Source organism: Tasmannia lanceolata, unplaced genomic scaffold, assembly GCF_043159265.1.
Source record: "Tasmannia lanceolata isolate RefF3 unplaced genomic scaffold, GAP_Taslan_0.1 ptg000019l, whole genome shotgun sequence".
Classification (NCBI taxonomy): domain Eukaryota; kingdom Viridiplantae; phylum Streptophyta; class Magnoliopsida; order Canellales; family Winteraceae; genus Tasmannia; species Tasmannia lanceolata.
The window spans coordinates 12,746,630-12,762,538 of record NW_027518696.1 but is presented as its reverse complement, the minus strand read 5'-3'; the positions used below and the strand labels follow the sequence as shown (position 1 = coordinate 12,762,538).

General features: G+C 44.4%; 1 protein-coding gene across 1 annotated transcript in view; it reads right to left on the bottom strand.

Moving 5' to 3' along the window:
- Window positions 1-2,463: 2,463 nt before the first annotated feature.
- Window positions 2,464-15,909, bottom strand: part of LOC143852328 (uncharacterized) — a 35,075-nt gene continuing 21,629 nt past the window's right edge. Inside the window, exon 3 of the mRNA XM_077361715.1 lies at window positions 2,464-2,572. Within this exon, the coding sequence (XP_077217830.1) occupies window positions 2,464-2,572 (109 nt within the window). The remainder of the gene's footprint in view (window positions 2,573-15,909) is intronic.

Genomic DNA, 15,909 nt, shown 5'->3' with positions numbered 1-15,909 from the left:
AAAAGAAAGCTTGAATCTGTTTGAGTTTTGTTAAGACTCCCGAACTGGAAGCGAAATTTTACTAGGGGCATCTTTTATGTCCTGACGAAAGTCAGACCATAAAAGATACCTAGCATGCATTGATGTTTGAGATATCAGTTTTAACGAATCAGGATTTGAGAAAACCTGAACGCATTTTTCAAATCAAATTTTCAATTTGGGAATGATCACGATGCTGTCTAATCATTCCCCCCTGTTCATCTGTCAAGATGCTGTCTTCTCAGATCCCAATTCAGGTTTGATCATGATACTGTCTAATCATTCAGCTGTGTTGATCTGTCAAGATGCTGTCTTCTCAGATCCAAATTCAGGTTTGATCATGATGCTGTCTAATCATTCCGCTTTCTTCATCTGTCAAGATGCCGTCTTCTCAGGTCCTAATTCAGGTTTGATCATGATGCTGTCTAATCATTCCGCTGTGTTGATCTGTCAAGATGCTGTCTTCTCAGATCCAAATTCAGGTTTGATCATGATGCTGTCTAATCATTCCGCTCTCTTCATCTGTCAAGATGCTGTCTTCTCAGATCCTAATTCAGGTTTGATCATGATGCTGTCTAATCATTCCGCCTTATCGATCTGTCAAGATGCTGTTTTCTCAGATCCTAATTCAGGTTTGATCATGATGCTGTCTAATCATTCCGCCCGGTTGATCTGTCAAGATGCCGTCTTCCCAGATCCCAATCTTGGTGTGATCATGATGCTATCTAATCATTCCGCCTTATCGATCTGTCAAGATGCTGTTTTCTCAGATCCAAATTCAGGTTTGATCATGATGCTGTCTAATCATTCCGCTATGTTGATCTGTCAAGATGCTGTCTTCCCAGATCCCAATTTAGGTTTGATCATGATGCTGTCTAATCATTCCGCCTTACAGCCTCCAAATCCCTGAGTGGCTTTATTAGATGCTGTCTAATCATTCCATTCTGCAATTTGTGAGAGTCTGTCTCACTCCCTCTGGAGAGTCCATCTCAGTTTTCTTTTCGAGAATCTGTCTCGTCAATTCATCTTATCATTCCCTCTCGATGAGAATCTGTCTCGTCGATCCATCTTGTCCCTTCCGTTTGAAATCTTGGGCCAGTCAAAATGTGTTGTCTGTTCGGCTTTAGCATTCGCGCGACAAGCGCCCTCTGCCAAAGAGGGGCATCTGTAGACACCCCATTTTGACAGGGCTCTAAAGCCGTGTATTCGAATGAAATCCCGTGGTCAGGTGGAAAATGAATGGAATTAATCTGAGCCTAATCCGATTGGCAGTTGAAAATATTAACCTAAATTTCATGAATCAACCCAGGTCGCATCCCAACCCGTGTCTCGAGCTCGAGCCGGGCGTAGCTTAAAGAAATATAAAAGGGAGTATGAATTAGCAGGGCACGGGTGTGCCAATACTGGCTTACCATAGGCAAATAAAAAAAAAAAGAAAAAAAAATGGTAAAGATTTTTATTCCGCCCCCTGTTTCTACCCGAGTCCCCCCCTGTAAAGATAGAGTAGCTGAAATACACTAGATGGGGCTGTCTAGAGCAAAAAGGGGGGGGGCAAGCATGTCATTCTCCAAAATAGGGGTTTGGGCAAAAGGGAAATCAACCCATCTTTAAGGGTATTCTTGGGTGTGCTCATTGCTTCCCCTACAAGCAATGAGCAAGGACCCTAAGATCAAAAGATGGACAAGTGTAGGGCCATGATGGAAGGCATGTTTAGGGTTTCAAATTTTTGCCCCAAGAGAAGTGATCTAGGCCATCAAAGGAGATGGGTGGTGAGGATTAGAGCTAGGTCACTAACCTAGTTATAAAAAAAAGCAAAAAAAAAAAAGAGAAGGGAGGAGAAGCCCATTCTCGTTTGAAAATATACAGAGAAGGAAAAGAAAGACATCCAAAAAAACCACCATCAACCCCTCCATCTTCCTCCTCCTTTCTACCACCACCACCTCCCTCTTCCTCCGGCCGAAATCCGGCAAAACTCCTGCCCAAACCCACCACAGCCGCCACCTTCTTCTCCGGCGAGTTTGCCGGAATCCGGCAAGCCTACAACCTCCCATCTTCCTCCTCTTCCTAGCCTGGTACCACCACCACCCTCAACCTTCTCTGCCAACACCAGCAGCAACCCCTTTCACCTCCTCTCCCACCCTCTGCCAACCACCACGAGCCATCACCACTACCCTCTCAGCCAGCCAATACCCACCATCATTTTTTTTTTAAAACCTGCAAACCCACATCCACCAAACCCACCTTCTCCGGCAAGCCTCCGGAGTCCGACCGAACCACCACATCAAACCCATTTTTCTGTCATCTCCGTCTCCAATCCACCCCTAACCACCTATCTCCACCTTCTCCGGTAAGCTTGCCGGAATCCGGCAAGCTCAACCCCACTCCTCCGGCCAAGCTCCTTCCACAGCCACCCATCCTTGGCCACTTCCCCTCAAAACCCATTTTTCATTTTCCGTCGAAACCACCGAGACCACCACCTTCTTCCACCTCCGGCCGAGCCTCCCCCACAACCACCACCTCCTCCACAGCCACCACCTTCCCACCGGAACCACCTCTGCAACATCACCACCACCACAAACCACCCCAAACCGCAAACCCATTCTCTGCAACAAACCGCCACCACCGAACCCCACCCACCACCACCTCTGCTGTTTTCTTCAAAACCCACCTCCACCATCCTCCACCTCCAGCTCCACCGCCATCCGACCCTTCGAAAATCCCTCCCGTCTCCACCCTCACCTCCCTCCAAACCCAAAACCCAAAACCCCTTCCTCTATACCCCAACAAAACCGAAACCCATTTCAAAAAGAAAAAAAAAAAACCCAAAATCCACCACCGTCCTCCACCTCTAGCTCCACCGCCACCCAACCCTTCGAAAACCCCCCCACCGTCCTCCACCTTCACCCTCCTCAAACCCGAAACCCGAAACCCATTTCCCCACCTCCGAAAATCAAAACCCACTTCGAGAACCCACCTTCAAACCCCTCCATTACCGCCATTCTCTCCCCCACCACCGTCGGCCACCACCCCCATTTTCTCCTCCATCTCCACCTTCTCCACCCTCCACCACCACAAGCCGCCTCCTCTGCAACTCCTCCACCCCCCCCAAAAAAAAAAAAAAAAGGGGGAGGTCACGGCAGCAGAGAGAGAAAGAGAGAGAGAGAGAGGGAGAGGAGAGGCTCGTCGGTTTTCTTTTGTTTTTATATATATATAAATATATATATATATATATATTAATATAAAAAAAAAAAAAACATTCTTCGCTCAGGGGAGCTCGAGCCCCACTTTCCGGACACTCTCTGATCAACCCCGTCTCATCCACCAAGGCCTTATCTCCCCTTTTCGTTGTCCGCCATCTGCTCTTCGCTCAGGGGAGCTCGAGCCCCACTTTCCGGACACTCTCTGATCAACCCCGTCTCATCCACCGAGGCCCTATCTCCCCATTTCGTTGTCCGCCATCTGCTCTTCGCTCAGGGGAGCTCGAGCCCCACTTCCCGGACATTCTCCGATCAACCCCGTCTCATCCACCGAGGCCTTATCTCCCCATTTCGTTGTCCGCCATCTGCTCTTCGCTCAGGTATTTCAAATATCTCATCCATTTATTTATTTTTATGTTTATTTATTTATTTATTTTATTCTTTTTGTCTTTCTAATATTGCATTGCACCTGTGATGATTGGTTTGGCTTGCTTGCTTTGGTTTTGGTTCTAATAAATATGCCATGAGAGAGATTAGATAAGGATGAGTGAATATTCTTAGAAATGGATTTTGTGATAAGGCCAGCCTTTGAAAAAGGTTTTGTATGGAGTTATAATGCTAGTTTTCTTCGTTTAGATTTAACATTACTCCTGCAATTTCATCTATTTTATCACGTCCTTATTCCCTTATAGGTTAGCATTGGCTTATCTGTTGTACAAATTGCATATTCGTGTACCTGAAAGATTGTGTAGAATTACTAGGCTTTTGGGTAACTGTCTCCTGAGAAAGTGATTTCAAAGGGGCTGGTACCCTGATTAGGTCCATAGCGCAGCCTTATGGTCGCTTAATGATATGAATTCAAAGGTGCATGTGATAACTGTGGTATCAAAAATAGCAACTGCCATGATACTGAAATTTGCATGAACTGACTTGTTGCATTGGCACTTAATTGATCTTTTCCAATTATTTGGCAAATGCTCAGTGGAGTGATGGAAATGTTATAACTGATTAGAGCATCCCTCAGGTAACTAAACAGTCAGGATAGGTAAAATATTCTTCATTTAATCCTTGCATTGGCATCTCCTTGTCTTAGGATCTCTTTGACCTTCATCTATAACTCTGATTCCTATTGCCCTATGCCGAGGCATTAATCATTCTTTAAGATTTACCCGGCTTCTAGCATTATCCCCCAGAGTGTTCCGTTTCTTTCTTCGAGTCTTAGAATTTAGCTGATTCCAAGAAGTTTCCGTCGATTAGGCTATGACGGAACGTATCTTGAGCCAACCCCTTCCCTTCCTGCCTTAGAGTCTTCGCAGGTTAAGGGATTTCTTCCTCTTTAGAGTCAGTCCTAGAGAGTTTAGGAGTCGGTTTTACCATCCTAGGGTTTAGGTGTCTGTCCTACCCCTGTAGAGTTTAGGATTCTGTCATATCCCTTCATAAAATTTAGGATTCCGTCCTTCCATCTTTCAGAGTCAGTCTTCAGCATAGGAGTCAGTCCTTCAGTCTTTTAGGGGTCTGTCCTATCATCATAGGGGTTAGGATTCTGTCCATCCCCTCATCAAGTCATGTGATTTTCATCCGCTCCTGCAATGTATAGGATGCTGTCCAACCCTTGCAGAGTCGTGATTCTGTCCAATTCCCCCGCAAAGCATAGGATGCTGTCCAACCTTTGCGGGACATCAGGAGTCTATCCTACCCTTATGGTGATAGGATTTTGTCCTCTTGTGTCAAAAATTCAAAAAACACTTCAAAAGCAACTAAAAATCAAAAATCTCAAAAATCTCGAGTCATTAGGAGTAGTCAGGTCCGAACTACGGATGGCTTGATCCCTAGCTGAGGGGTACGTAGGCAGCTCAGGCGTGCTGCTGGCACCCTGAGTGCAGTCACCATTTTGCAAATATTTCCCACAACTTCATAACTTTCACAACTTCAAAACCTTCCAAAACTACAAAAATTCTTCAAAATAACTTTATCAACAATTTTCAAAAGATCCTCCCATAGAGTTAGGAGTCAGTCCTAGGCGTTTGGGGGTGTCGTAGAGTGGGGAGTCTGTCCTGATTGTGTTGCTTTGTCATGTCCGGTCGTGTGAGTGTCCCTAGAGTTAGGAGGCCTCAGGTCGTGGTCGGTTAGACACTTAGTCGAGCCGATGGCTAGACTAGAACGCGCTTAGATAGCCCACGGTTTTCCTTAGGACACACAGCCTAGTCACACCTAGGGTATAGGGTTCACTGGCATTAGTTAGGGCATACAGGGAGTCCTAAAAATTACAATCCACTTGAACTTAAGCAATCGCAAGAAGCTTTAAAAACTAGTCAGGTCTAGTTAATCGAGTCTAGGATAGCGGTCCTAGAGGGTTAGGCATTATAGTTTAGCATAGGTCGCCGAACTACGTTGACTCTGATTCTTCCCGAGGCCGGGATACGTAGTGCAGCTAGGATGGATGGCCATCCTGGTCCGAGTTAGTGTCGAGTCGCGTGTGGAGTCGTGTTGTGTTGTGTGTGTTGCTGTGTTTTCTTACTTTCATGTACAGATCCTATACCTTTAGCTGTAGCATGCATGTGTTTGCCCACCAGAACTTAGACACCAATTAGGCATGTCACACATAATCTAGCTATTCTTAGGCGACATATCTTTCATTTCTTTTTGTGTGTGCTTCTTATTCATCTCCGAGACATGCATGATTAGCTAGACGTTATCTCGGGGATATTTGTTCCCATTTCGCATGATTTTCTCCCAAAACTCTTCAAAATTAATAATAAATGGCATAAGAGACCAGGTGCTAGCACTTGGGCGAATTGGGGGCGCCTAATCCCTTCCCCATTCGTCATCAGGCACGAACCCTATTTTATATCTCTGGTTATCTGTTGCGACAGAGCACAGCATGGGATCCAGGGCCCACTTCCTTGGATGGTGACTCTTTCTTTGCTCAAGGTGCGTCTTGAATCCGGGCTAGTCCCCGAATCGAGAGGTATCTCACTTCACATCGCCGCTCATGCTGTGAGGGGCACTCTTTCGAGAGTTCCTTGGTGGGGCTCTCCTTTACGTGGATGATCCCGAGACTCGCGTGGGGGCACGTCCCCCCGCCCCTCTCGGATCGGGGTCCACAATATCCAGTACGGTTTTTTCCGGACTGAGTTTTGTCGTCTTGTGAGAACGCGTTATATCCAGTACGGTTTTTTCCGGACTGAGTTTTGTCGTCTTGCGGCCAGTTCGGTGCGGACCGGACTGATTTTTGTCGTTTTGTGAGAACGCGTTATATCCAGTACGGTTTTTTCCGGACTGAGTTTTGTCGTCTTGCGGCCAGTTCGGTGCGGACCGGACTGATTTTTGTCGTTTTGTGAGAACGCGTTATATCCAGTACGGTTTTTTCCGGACTGAGTTTTGTCGTCTTGCGGCCAGTTCGGTGCGGACCGGACTGATTTTTGTCGTTTTGTGAGAACGCGTTATATCCAGTACGGTTTTTTCCGGACTGAATGCGGAGTGCGGAGTGCGGAGTGCGGAGTGCGGAGTGCGGAGATCCATTCTTGGGACGTGAATGTTTACGCGCGTGCTTGATCGTATTGATGGTGGGAGAATGTGTCCGTCATAAATAGGGGACACGTGGCGCAATCCGGATGACCTCAAGATGCGTGCATCGCATTTATTGCCCCACCGCCTCTTAAAAACTATATAAGGAGGTTTACCCCCCTTCACTTTTTACTTTTTACTTTTCATCTTTTTCCTCTTCTTGCTCTGGGAGTTTCCACTTCTCAGTTCGCAGCTCGCAGTCCACAGATCGCAGATCGCAGTTCGCAGCCCGTAGCTCGCAGTCGCGTTCCAAGATCTTTACGAGCTCCACTCACCGGTATTCCTCTCAGCCCTTCCTTTTACTATGTCTGGTAGTACTTCCAATTCCGAGTCCGGTACGGGGTCCTCCACTAGCAGTAGTTCGGAGTTTAGGATGCCTCAGGAGCCTGTAGTGGCTAGGGCGTCTGATAGGATAGACCTTGTAGATAGTGACGACGGAGGGGATAGGGATGAAGTGTTCTTAGATCTGAATGCCACTCCACCCTTGACTGGCAGTCTCCCGCGAGCAGAAGGGAGTGTTGAGAGCGACGTTGCTGAAGCGTCCACAACATTCCTTCCTGGCCGGGCGGTGGAGGTGATCGCTAGAGCGCGGATGGATGCCGATCCAAAATACAACTTGCGAGCTCTAGTCGAGGAGAACTACCTCACCAGGTCTATGCTGGGGGATATCAGGGATAAATACTGTGTGCCCCCGAGATTTGAACTGAGGGCAGCTATAGAGGGAGACAGAGCCTGCAACGAGAGCCAGGACCTCTGTATTTATGAGGAGTCACTGAGGGCAGGACTCCGATTTCCGTTGCACCCCTTTTTCTCAGCGGTGCTACGATACTACGGACTAGCCCCGGCCCAGGTAGCTCCGAACTCATGGAGATTATTAGTTGGGTTTTTATACCTCGTCCACGGTCGGTTAGAGAGGAGCGTGACTTTGTCACTGTTCCGTGCTTGTGCACACCTGAAGAAGCATAAAGAAGGGGGCTGGATCTACATTAGCCAACGCCCTGAACAGAAGATAATCACTGGCATTCCTTCGTCGATTCACTCGTGGAAGAATAGATTCTTCTATGTTGTGGATCAGGAGGCCAGTGAGCCCTGGTCCGTCCCTCTAGTGTGGGACACTCCAGATACCTCAAAACTGAGTCGAAAGCCGCTCCTCGAAGGTGAGGACAGGATAACATTCGCCTTGATGCGGAAGGAGATCGAGCAATCCGGCCTCATCCGTTGTAAGGAGTTTTCTGAAGAGGCGATTCTGGTCGGGCTGGGCGTGAGTGCCGCGACTCCAGAACGTATGTAGCTAGACTTGTCTATGCAATCTGTTTATTTTTTATATACTTGCTTCTGACCGTTGGCTGCTCATTTGTCTTGCAGAGATGAAGAAACAATCAACCGTCGAGAAAATCAGGCAGGGAGCTCACCCGCGGGCACAAGAAGGTGCTCAACAGGCGCAGCAGGAGCGCCAGAAGAGAAAGGCGACTGTACTGGGGAGTCCGGCCCCGTCACAGGGCACTCCTCCCCCATCCCAGAGGCCCAAGACTACGGTGAAGCTAATAGGCCCCTTTGCTTAGGGCGGTGGCTCTTCTAAGTCCGGTGGTGCTTCTACCGGAGCCGGTTCTGGGGCTCGTCCTCCTACGGGGATTAGTGAGCACGTCTTTCGACCCAATTGGGCCGTTCTAAAGGATGACACTGCCCTAGGCGAGAGCCGAGTAGCAGCAGAGCTCATGAGCAAGTGTTTGCTGCGGAAGGACAAGCAACAGATCCTTTACAAGCCGCCAGCTACAGGAGAGGAGGCTGTGCTATCCTCAGCTTACCAGGTAAGGAAGTGGTGATCCATTTGCTAACTTTCTGCCCATTTCTTCTTTTCACCATACTGATGCCTGTTTCTTTCTTCAGATCTTGCTCTACTATAATGACCTCAAGGAGAAGAGTAAGAAGTTCTCCCAAGCCATTACTGCATCTGAAGAGGTGAACGGAAAGTTGGCCGCTGAGGTGCAGGAGCTTCAAACGAGCATCGGGCGAATAGAGGAGGAGAGGAGGTTGTTGAAAGAGGATCTGGCCGCAGAGAAGAGGAAACTGGCCAAGGCTGCTGAAGCCATGGAGGCTCAAAGAGGAAGAGCTACTGAGAGGCAGGAGAAGGCAGTGAAAGAGGCCACAGAGGCAAAGGAGGCTGAACTTTTCAGCCTGTCGAGTGAGGCTTATAGTCTTGGATACTATGACTGCCTCCAGGAGCTCCAGGCCTGCAATCCAAACTTATTGATGCAGAACATGACTCTCCCTGCCAGGCCGAAGATTACTGATGAGGAGCCAGATACTCCTGCTGATGCTCCTGCTGACATCACCTCTCTTCCAGATGCTTAGAATTTTTTTTATTTTTTATTTTTTTGTTTTGACCTCTTTTTGTAATGGTCCTTGAGACCCTACAGCTCTTACCAGCATTTTTAAAGTGAATTTTGTAATGGCCCTCGAGGCCCCACATATTCTGATCAATGAAATCACATTTGTCTGTCTCTGATACTTCTTAACCGAGTGATTTGCTTGACTTTGTCTTTTTAATTTTGATAACCTGGGAATGAGGCTGTTGGTAGTCGAATTGTGACCAAGTACCCAAGTTTTGTGAACAGGGTTTCCAGTAAGTACCCAAGTTTTGTGAACTGGGTTTCCAGTGAGTACCCAAGTTTTGTGAACTGGGTTTCCAGTGAGTACCCAAGTTTTGTGAACTGGGTTTCCAGTGAGTACCCAAGTTTTGTGAACTGGGTTTCCAGTGAGTACCCAAGTTTAAGAACTGGGTTTCCAGCGAGTACCCAAGTTTTGTGAACTGGGTTTCCAGTGAGTACCCAAGTTTTGTGAACTGGGTTTTCAGATATAAAAGTGACACTGAATTTGCAAGAAGATTATTTATTCATAACAACAAATATACAAATTTACAAGATCACCTTTTCACGCCGGATAATTCGACTACTGATAATATTTCCTGAGGTTTTTGGAGTTCCATGCGTGGGGTAATAGGTGCTCCTCCAGTGTCTCTAGCTTGTAGCTTCCTGGCCGGATAACTTCCTTCACTCGATAGGGTCCCTCCCAAGTTGGGGAAAGTTTCCCTACTTTCGTCGGCTGGTGTGGGACATGATCCCGCGAGAGGGGCGTGGGGCGCGAGCCGCCGCGCCTCTCTCTTGGTCTCTCGTTCCCACGCGATTGGCGTGTGCATTTTATTTGTTGATTTGAATTCGTCTTTCCTGTGAACTTGGGATCACTAAGGCAATCCGAATTCCACACGAAAGAGATTGACAGAGTCGCCACCTAGATGTGGGATCTAGGACCCGTAATTAACCAGAAATCTAGACTCGCTACCTGGTTACGAGAATGGAAGGTATGGGGAGTTATCCACCACATGCACCATTCCTGCCCGATAATCGGTCTTCGATTCCAAAAGTTAACTCTTTTAAATTTATTTTAAATGGCTCATTCAACTCTATGTTAATGTGCGAACTAAGTGACATGCATCCTAGAATCTAATTTCAATGTGAATCCTAGATGTGTATCTTGATTTATTAATTTGTCTGGATTCATTCTAAGTGAAAGTTCTCCTAGAATTCTAATTTCATGGAAAACCCTAACTGATTTGATTAAGTATTTACAAGAAAATTAATATACAAAACACCACAATTTGTTGTGGTGCCGACTCGCGGGTGGTATGCCGTCAGACATCCAAGCTGCCTACGTACCCAAGCCTCACTGGGATCAGAGTCGACGTAGTTCGGTGCACCTAAGCTAAGCTACATATGCCTAACTCAACTAGGACACCGACTTAGACGGATTTGACTGTTTCAACAGTTTTAAGAGGAATTATTTAATTCAAGTTGAGGATTTTATTATCTTAGGATTTCATCTAAGATGCTATATGATTCTTATCTGAATGCAAGTTGTCCCTTAGACTAATGCAGGTTTTGCCTACATCCTAGTTTACTAGGCTTGTCCTAGGGAAAGATCGGGTGACTAGTGTAACTAGACCTATGGTACGGTTGCTATTCATAGCAAGCGTCCGTGATGAGGCTGGACTCCTAACTCTAGGACTCCCTAAAACCTAGGACACGGCACGACACCAGTGTTCCTAAATTGGGCTCTAATGGTTCTTAGATTGGAAACCATAATCCAATGGTTCCGAAAGACACAAGATAAATCGATTTAAGTTCTCGAGGTTAATGAGTTTCAGATTTCGAAGATTTTCAGTTTCTAGACATTTAAGGATTACCAATGGTTCTAGGGTTCACCAATTTCGGCCTTGAATGGCATCCAAAGGAGGGAATCGTGCGCTCTTTCCTTGTGCAATTTAATACTTAGGTTATAGCATCTTATTGCCTGGCAGAATCTCAGGATTTCCGTGGACACTAACCTCGGAGCCAACAACATGCTATAACTTAAATATTCAAATTGTCAAAGATCAAGTTGCAATTGGGATACGATTATGGATGCACGGGCCATTTTTCCAGGAAAATCTAAAGATCCTAAAATTTCTGTTTCAATGGATTAAGGAGTGAACATGTGACAGAATTTTAAAGTTCTTTAGGAATTTTTATATGATTTTCAATTAATTTCGAATTTTCCATGGATTTTATCAATTTTAAGCATATGAGCGGTTTTACAAGTGAAATTGTTGCAAATAAATTCGAAATGATTTTAAATTTCTAAAGCAGCAAGATGAAAATGTATGTAGCTTACAGGATGAGTTTTGCATATTTTTACATTAAATTCATATTTAATCTTGATTAAACCATTAAATGTCCAGATTGCACAATTAACACATAAACTAGTAGAAATATAACTCTAAATTCTATGAAATTTCTACAGAAATACTATATGAATCAAAATAGCATGCAGTGAGATTTTCATGAATTTTAGAAATTATTTACTACCAATTTCGGATTTTACAATTTCCAGACCAGATTATAAATTAACACTACATCCCATATTAAAACAGATCCAAATCACACGAAACTTTTACAGTAACAAGTAATATAGAAGATAAGACTACTGTAAAAATTTTATGAATTTTAATGATGATCTGATGTTAGTAACAATTCTCCTAAAATCTGATAAGTTTCAAAGAAAATATTAACTAATATACCAACTAAACTCCAAAAATCTTTACAAATTCATGGTAAAATGAATCAGTAACATATTATTTTCCCACGAAATTTCATTAATTTTAGAATCTGTTTGGTATATAATTTAATTTTTCTTCGTCAAAAGATGTTTTTTGAAGAGTTTTCCATTTTTAAAACACAATTTGCGGAAAAAATCAGAAAAATTCGGAAAAATACAGAAATATTTTGAGAACAATGCACCTACCTGTGGTGAAGATCTCCGCCCAATCCAAAAAATATAAAAAATCCTGCCGCCGCCGATCCGCTCCGCCGTCTTTCGCTTTCTCTGGAGTGTTTAGAGGGAGTGATTGAGGGAGTGAAGAGATAATGGAAGAAGAATATTAGGGAGAGGGATGGAAGAATATATTGAGGAAAGGGATTGGAGGGAGTGATTAGAAGAGATAATGGAAGAGAAAGAGATAATGGAAGATAAATTTCTTTTTTTTTCCTCCCCTTTCTTATGGATGGGAAGGGAGATATATATAGGGAGAGAAAGAGAGAGAGAGAGATATGTTGGTGGAGAGCTCATCATGTTGTCCCTCTTAGTGGAGAATCCATCATTATTGTTCTTAGTGGAGGGCCCATCATGTTTCTTAGTGGAGAATCCATCATTATTGTTCTTAGTGGAGGGCCCATCATGTTTCTTAGTGGAGAATCCATCATTATTGTTCTTAGTGGAGGGCCCATCATGTTTCTTAGTGGAGAGTCCATCATTATTGCTCTTAGTGGAGGGCCCATCATGTTTCTTAGTGGAGAGTCCATCATTATTGCTCTTAGTGGAGGGCCCATCATGTTTCTTAGTGGAGAGTCCATCATTATTGCTCTTAGTGGAGGGCCCATCATGTTGTCTTAGTGGAGAGCTACCATCATTGCTCTTCATAAGAGGCCTCACAAGAGGCCCCACTGAGGCCCCACAACGCGGGCCCCACAATGTGGGCCCTCGGTTGATTCGATTTTAAACAAATGTTCAATGCGGGCCCACCAAACGAGTCCAAATTTAATCAAAATGCATCATGTGGCCCCACCAAATGGGTCCAACTTTCTCGATCCAAATTTAATCGAACCACCCAATGCGGGCCCACCAAACGGGTCCCAATTCTCTCTGGTTTAGATTTTTCTGAATAATCCTTCTCAACATTTAGCGGGAAAATACGAAACACGACGGAAACGACCAAAAATATTTAGAAATGTAACAAACGGATGCGGGAAAGAAAGACATTGGAAAACGGACGGAAAACAAACCCTAATTTCTTTATCGATTAAGGTAGAGCAAAATGGGGTGTCTACAGATGCCCCTCTTTGGTAGAGATGACGTAGTCATCGAATACCAAAGTCAAAATGACAGAGCCATTTTGCGTAGTTTTAATCGACAAAAGACTCTACACAAACGGAACTTAGACGCAAACATTTACTACCTAATGCAAGGCCCTAAATGAAATCCTAGAATTAGAACATAATAAGAAATCCTGATGCGGTGCCGTTCACAAACGGGCAACGAGAGAATGAGATACCACTTTCGAATGGATTCCGAACAGAAAGAACAAAGATCGTTCTCAAGCGGTTTTTTTTTTTTTATTTATTTATTTTTTTTTTTAAAAAAGAAAATGAGACATCTTTCACAAGCGGGCTCAAGGAGGATAAGAGACCATTCACAAATGGATTCAGAAAATGAGGTACCGTTCATAAACGGGCTCAAGGAGAAGACGAGACCATTCACAAATGGACTCGAAAATGAGGTACCGTTTACAAACGGGCTTAAAGAGAACACATGACCATTCACAAATGGACTCGAGAAACGAGGCACCGTTCACAAACGGGCTCAAGGAGAACATGAGACCATTCACAAATGGACTCAGAAAATGAGGTACCATTCACAAACGGGCTCAAGGAGAATAAAAGACCATTCACAAATGGGCTCAGAAAATGAGGTACCGTTCACCAACGGGCTCAAGGAGAAGACGAGACCATTCACAAATGGATTCGAGAAACGAGGCACCGTTCACAAACGGGCTCAAGGAAAACATGAGACCATTCACAAATAGACTCAGAAAATGAGGTACCGTTCACAAACGGGCTCAAGGAGAATAAAAAGACCATTCACAAATGGGCTCAGAAAATGAGGTACCGTTCACCAACGGGCTCAAGGAGAAGACGAGACCATTCACAAATGGATTCGAGAAACGAGGCACCGTTCACAAACGGGCTCAAGGAAAACATGAGACCATTCACAAATAGACTCAGAAAATGAGGTACCGTTCACAAACGGGCTTAAGGAGAAGACGAGACCATTCACAAATGGACTCGAGAAACGAGGCACCGTTCACAAACGGGCTCAAGGAAAACATGAGACCATTCACAAATAGACTCAGAAAATGAGGTACCGTTCACAAACGGGCTTAAGGAGAAGACGAGACCATTCACAAATGGACTCGAAAATGAGGTACCGTTTACAAACGGGCTTAAGGAGAAGACGAGACCATTCACAAATGGACTCGAGAAACGAGGCACCGTTCACAAACGGGCTCTAGGAGAACATGAGACCATTCATAAATGGACTCGAGAAATGAGGCACCGTTCACAAATGGGCTCAAAGAAACAAGATAGCTTCAACCACGAAGAATTTAGAGATTTTTCATAAACTTGAATTTGACGTAGGATTGGATTTGATGAATTTTTGATTTTTCAGAAATAAGGCAGCGTCCACAAACGGGCTCAAGGAGGACATGAGACCATTCACAAATAGACTCAGAAAATGAAGTACCGTTCACAAACGGGCTTAAGGAGAAGACGGGACCATTTACAAATGGACTCGAGAAATGAGGCACCGTTCACAAACGGGCTCAAAGAAACAAGATAGCTTTGATTGATGAACTCAACAACGAAGAATTTAGAGTTTTTTCATGAACTTGAATTTGACATAGGATTGGATTTGATGAATTTTTGATTTTTCAGAAATAAGGCACCGTCCACAAACGGGCTCAAGGAGGACATGAGACCGTAAATGGACTCAGAAAAATGAGACACCGTTCACAAACGGGTTCAAGGAGAAGACGAGACCATTTACAAATGGACGCGAGAAAAGAGGCACCGTTCACAAACAGGCTCAAAGAAACAAGATAGCTTTGATTGATGAATTCAACAACGAAGAATTTAGAGTTTTTTCATGAACTTGAATTTGACATAGGATTGGATTTGATGAATTTTTGATTTTTCAGAAATAAGGCACCGTCCACAAACGGGCTCAAGGAGGACATGAGACCGTAAATGGACTCAGAAAAATGAGACACCGTTCACAAACGGGTTCAAGGAGAAGACGAGACCATTTACAAATGGACTCGAGAAATGAGGCACCGTTCACAAACGGGCTCAAAGAAACAAGATAGCTTTGATTGATGAACTCAACAACGAAGAATTTAGAGTTTTTTCATGAACTTGAATTTGACATAGGATTGGATTTGATGAATTTTTGATTTTTCAGAAATAAGGCACCGTCCACAAACGGGCTCAAGGAGGACATGAGACCGTAAATGGACTCAGAAAAATGAGACACCGTTCACAAACGGGTTCAAGGAGAAGACGAGACCATTTACAAATGGACTCGAGAAAAGAGGCACCGTTCACAAACAGGCTCAAAGAAACAAGATAGCTTTGATTGATGAATTCAATAACGAAGAATTTAGAGATTTTTCATGAACTTGAATTTGACATAGGATTGGATTTGATGAATTTTTGATTTTTTTGAACTTAATGAAATCGAGGATGTTATAGATCGTGCCTGACAAAGATATCGGAAACTAGGACTTTGACGAATGATGAAACGGCAAACCGAAGAACCATTACTAACAAGAATGGATTAGAAACACTTTTATGAAACTTCAACAAGATTTTTCTCAAAGAGACTGCTGGTCTTGTCTTTGGGGATTTGGATGACTGAAACCTTGAACAAGACACTTGAAATTGGTAATCTAGAACAACGGCTCTCTTGGATATAATCA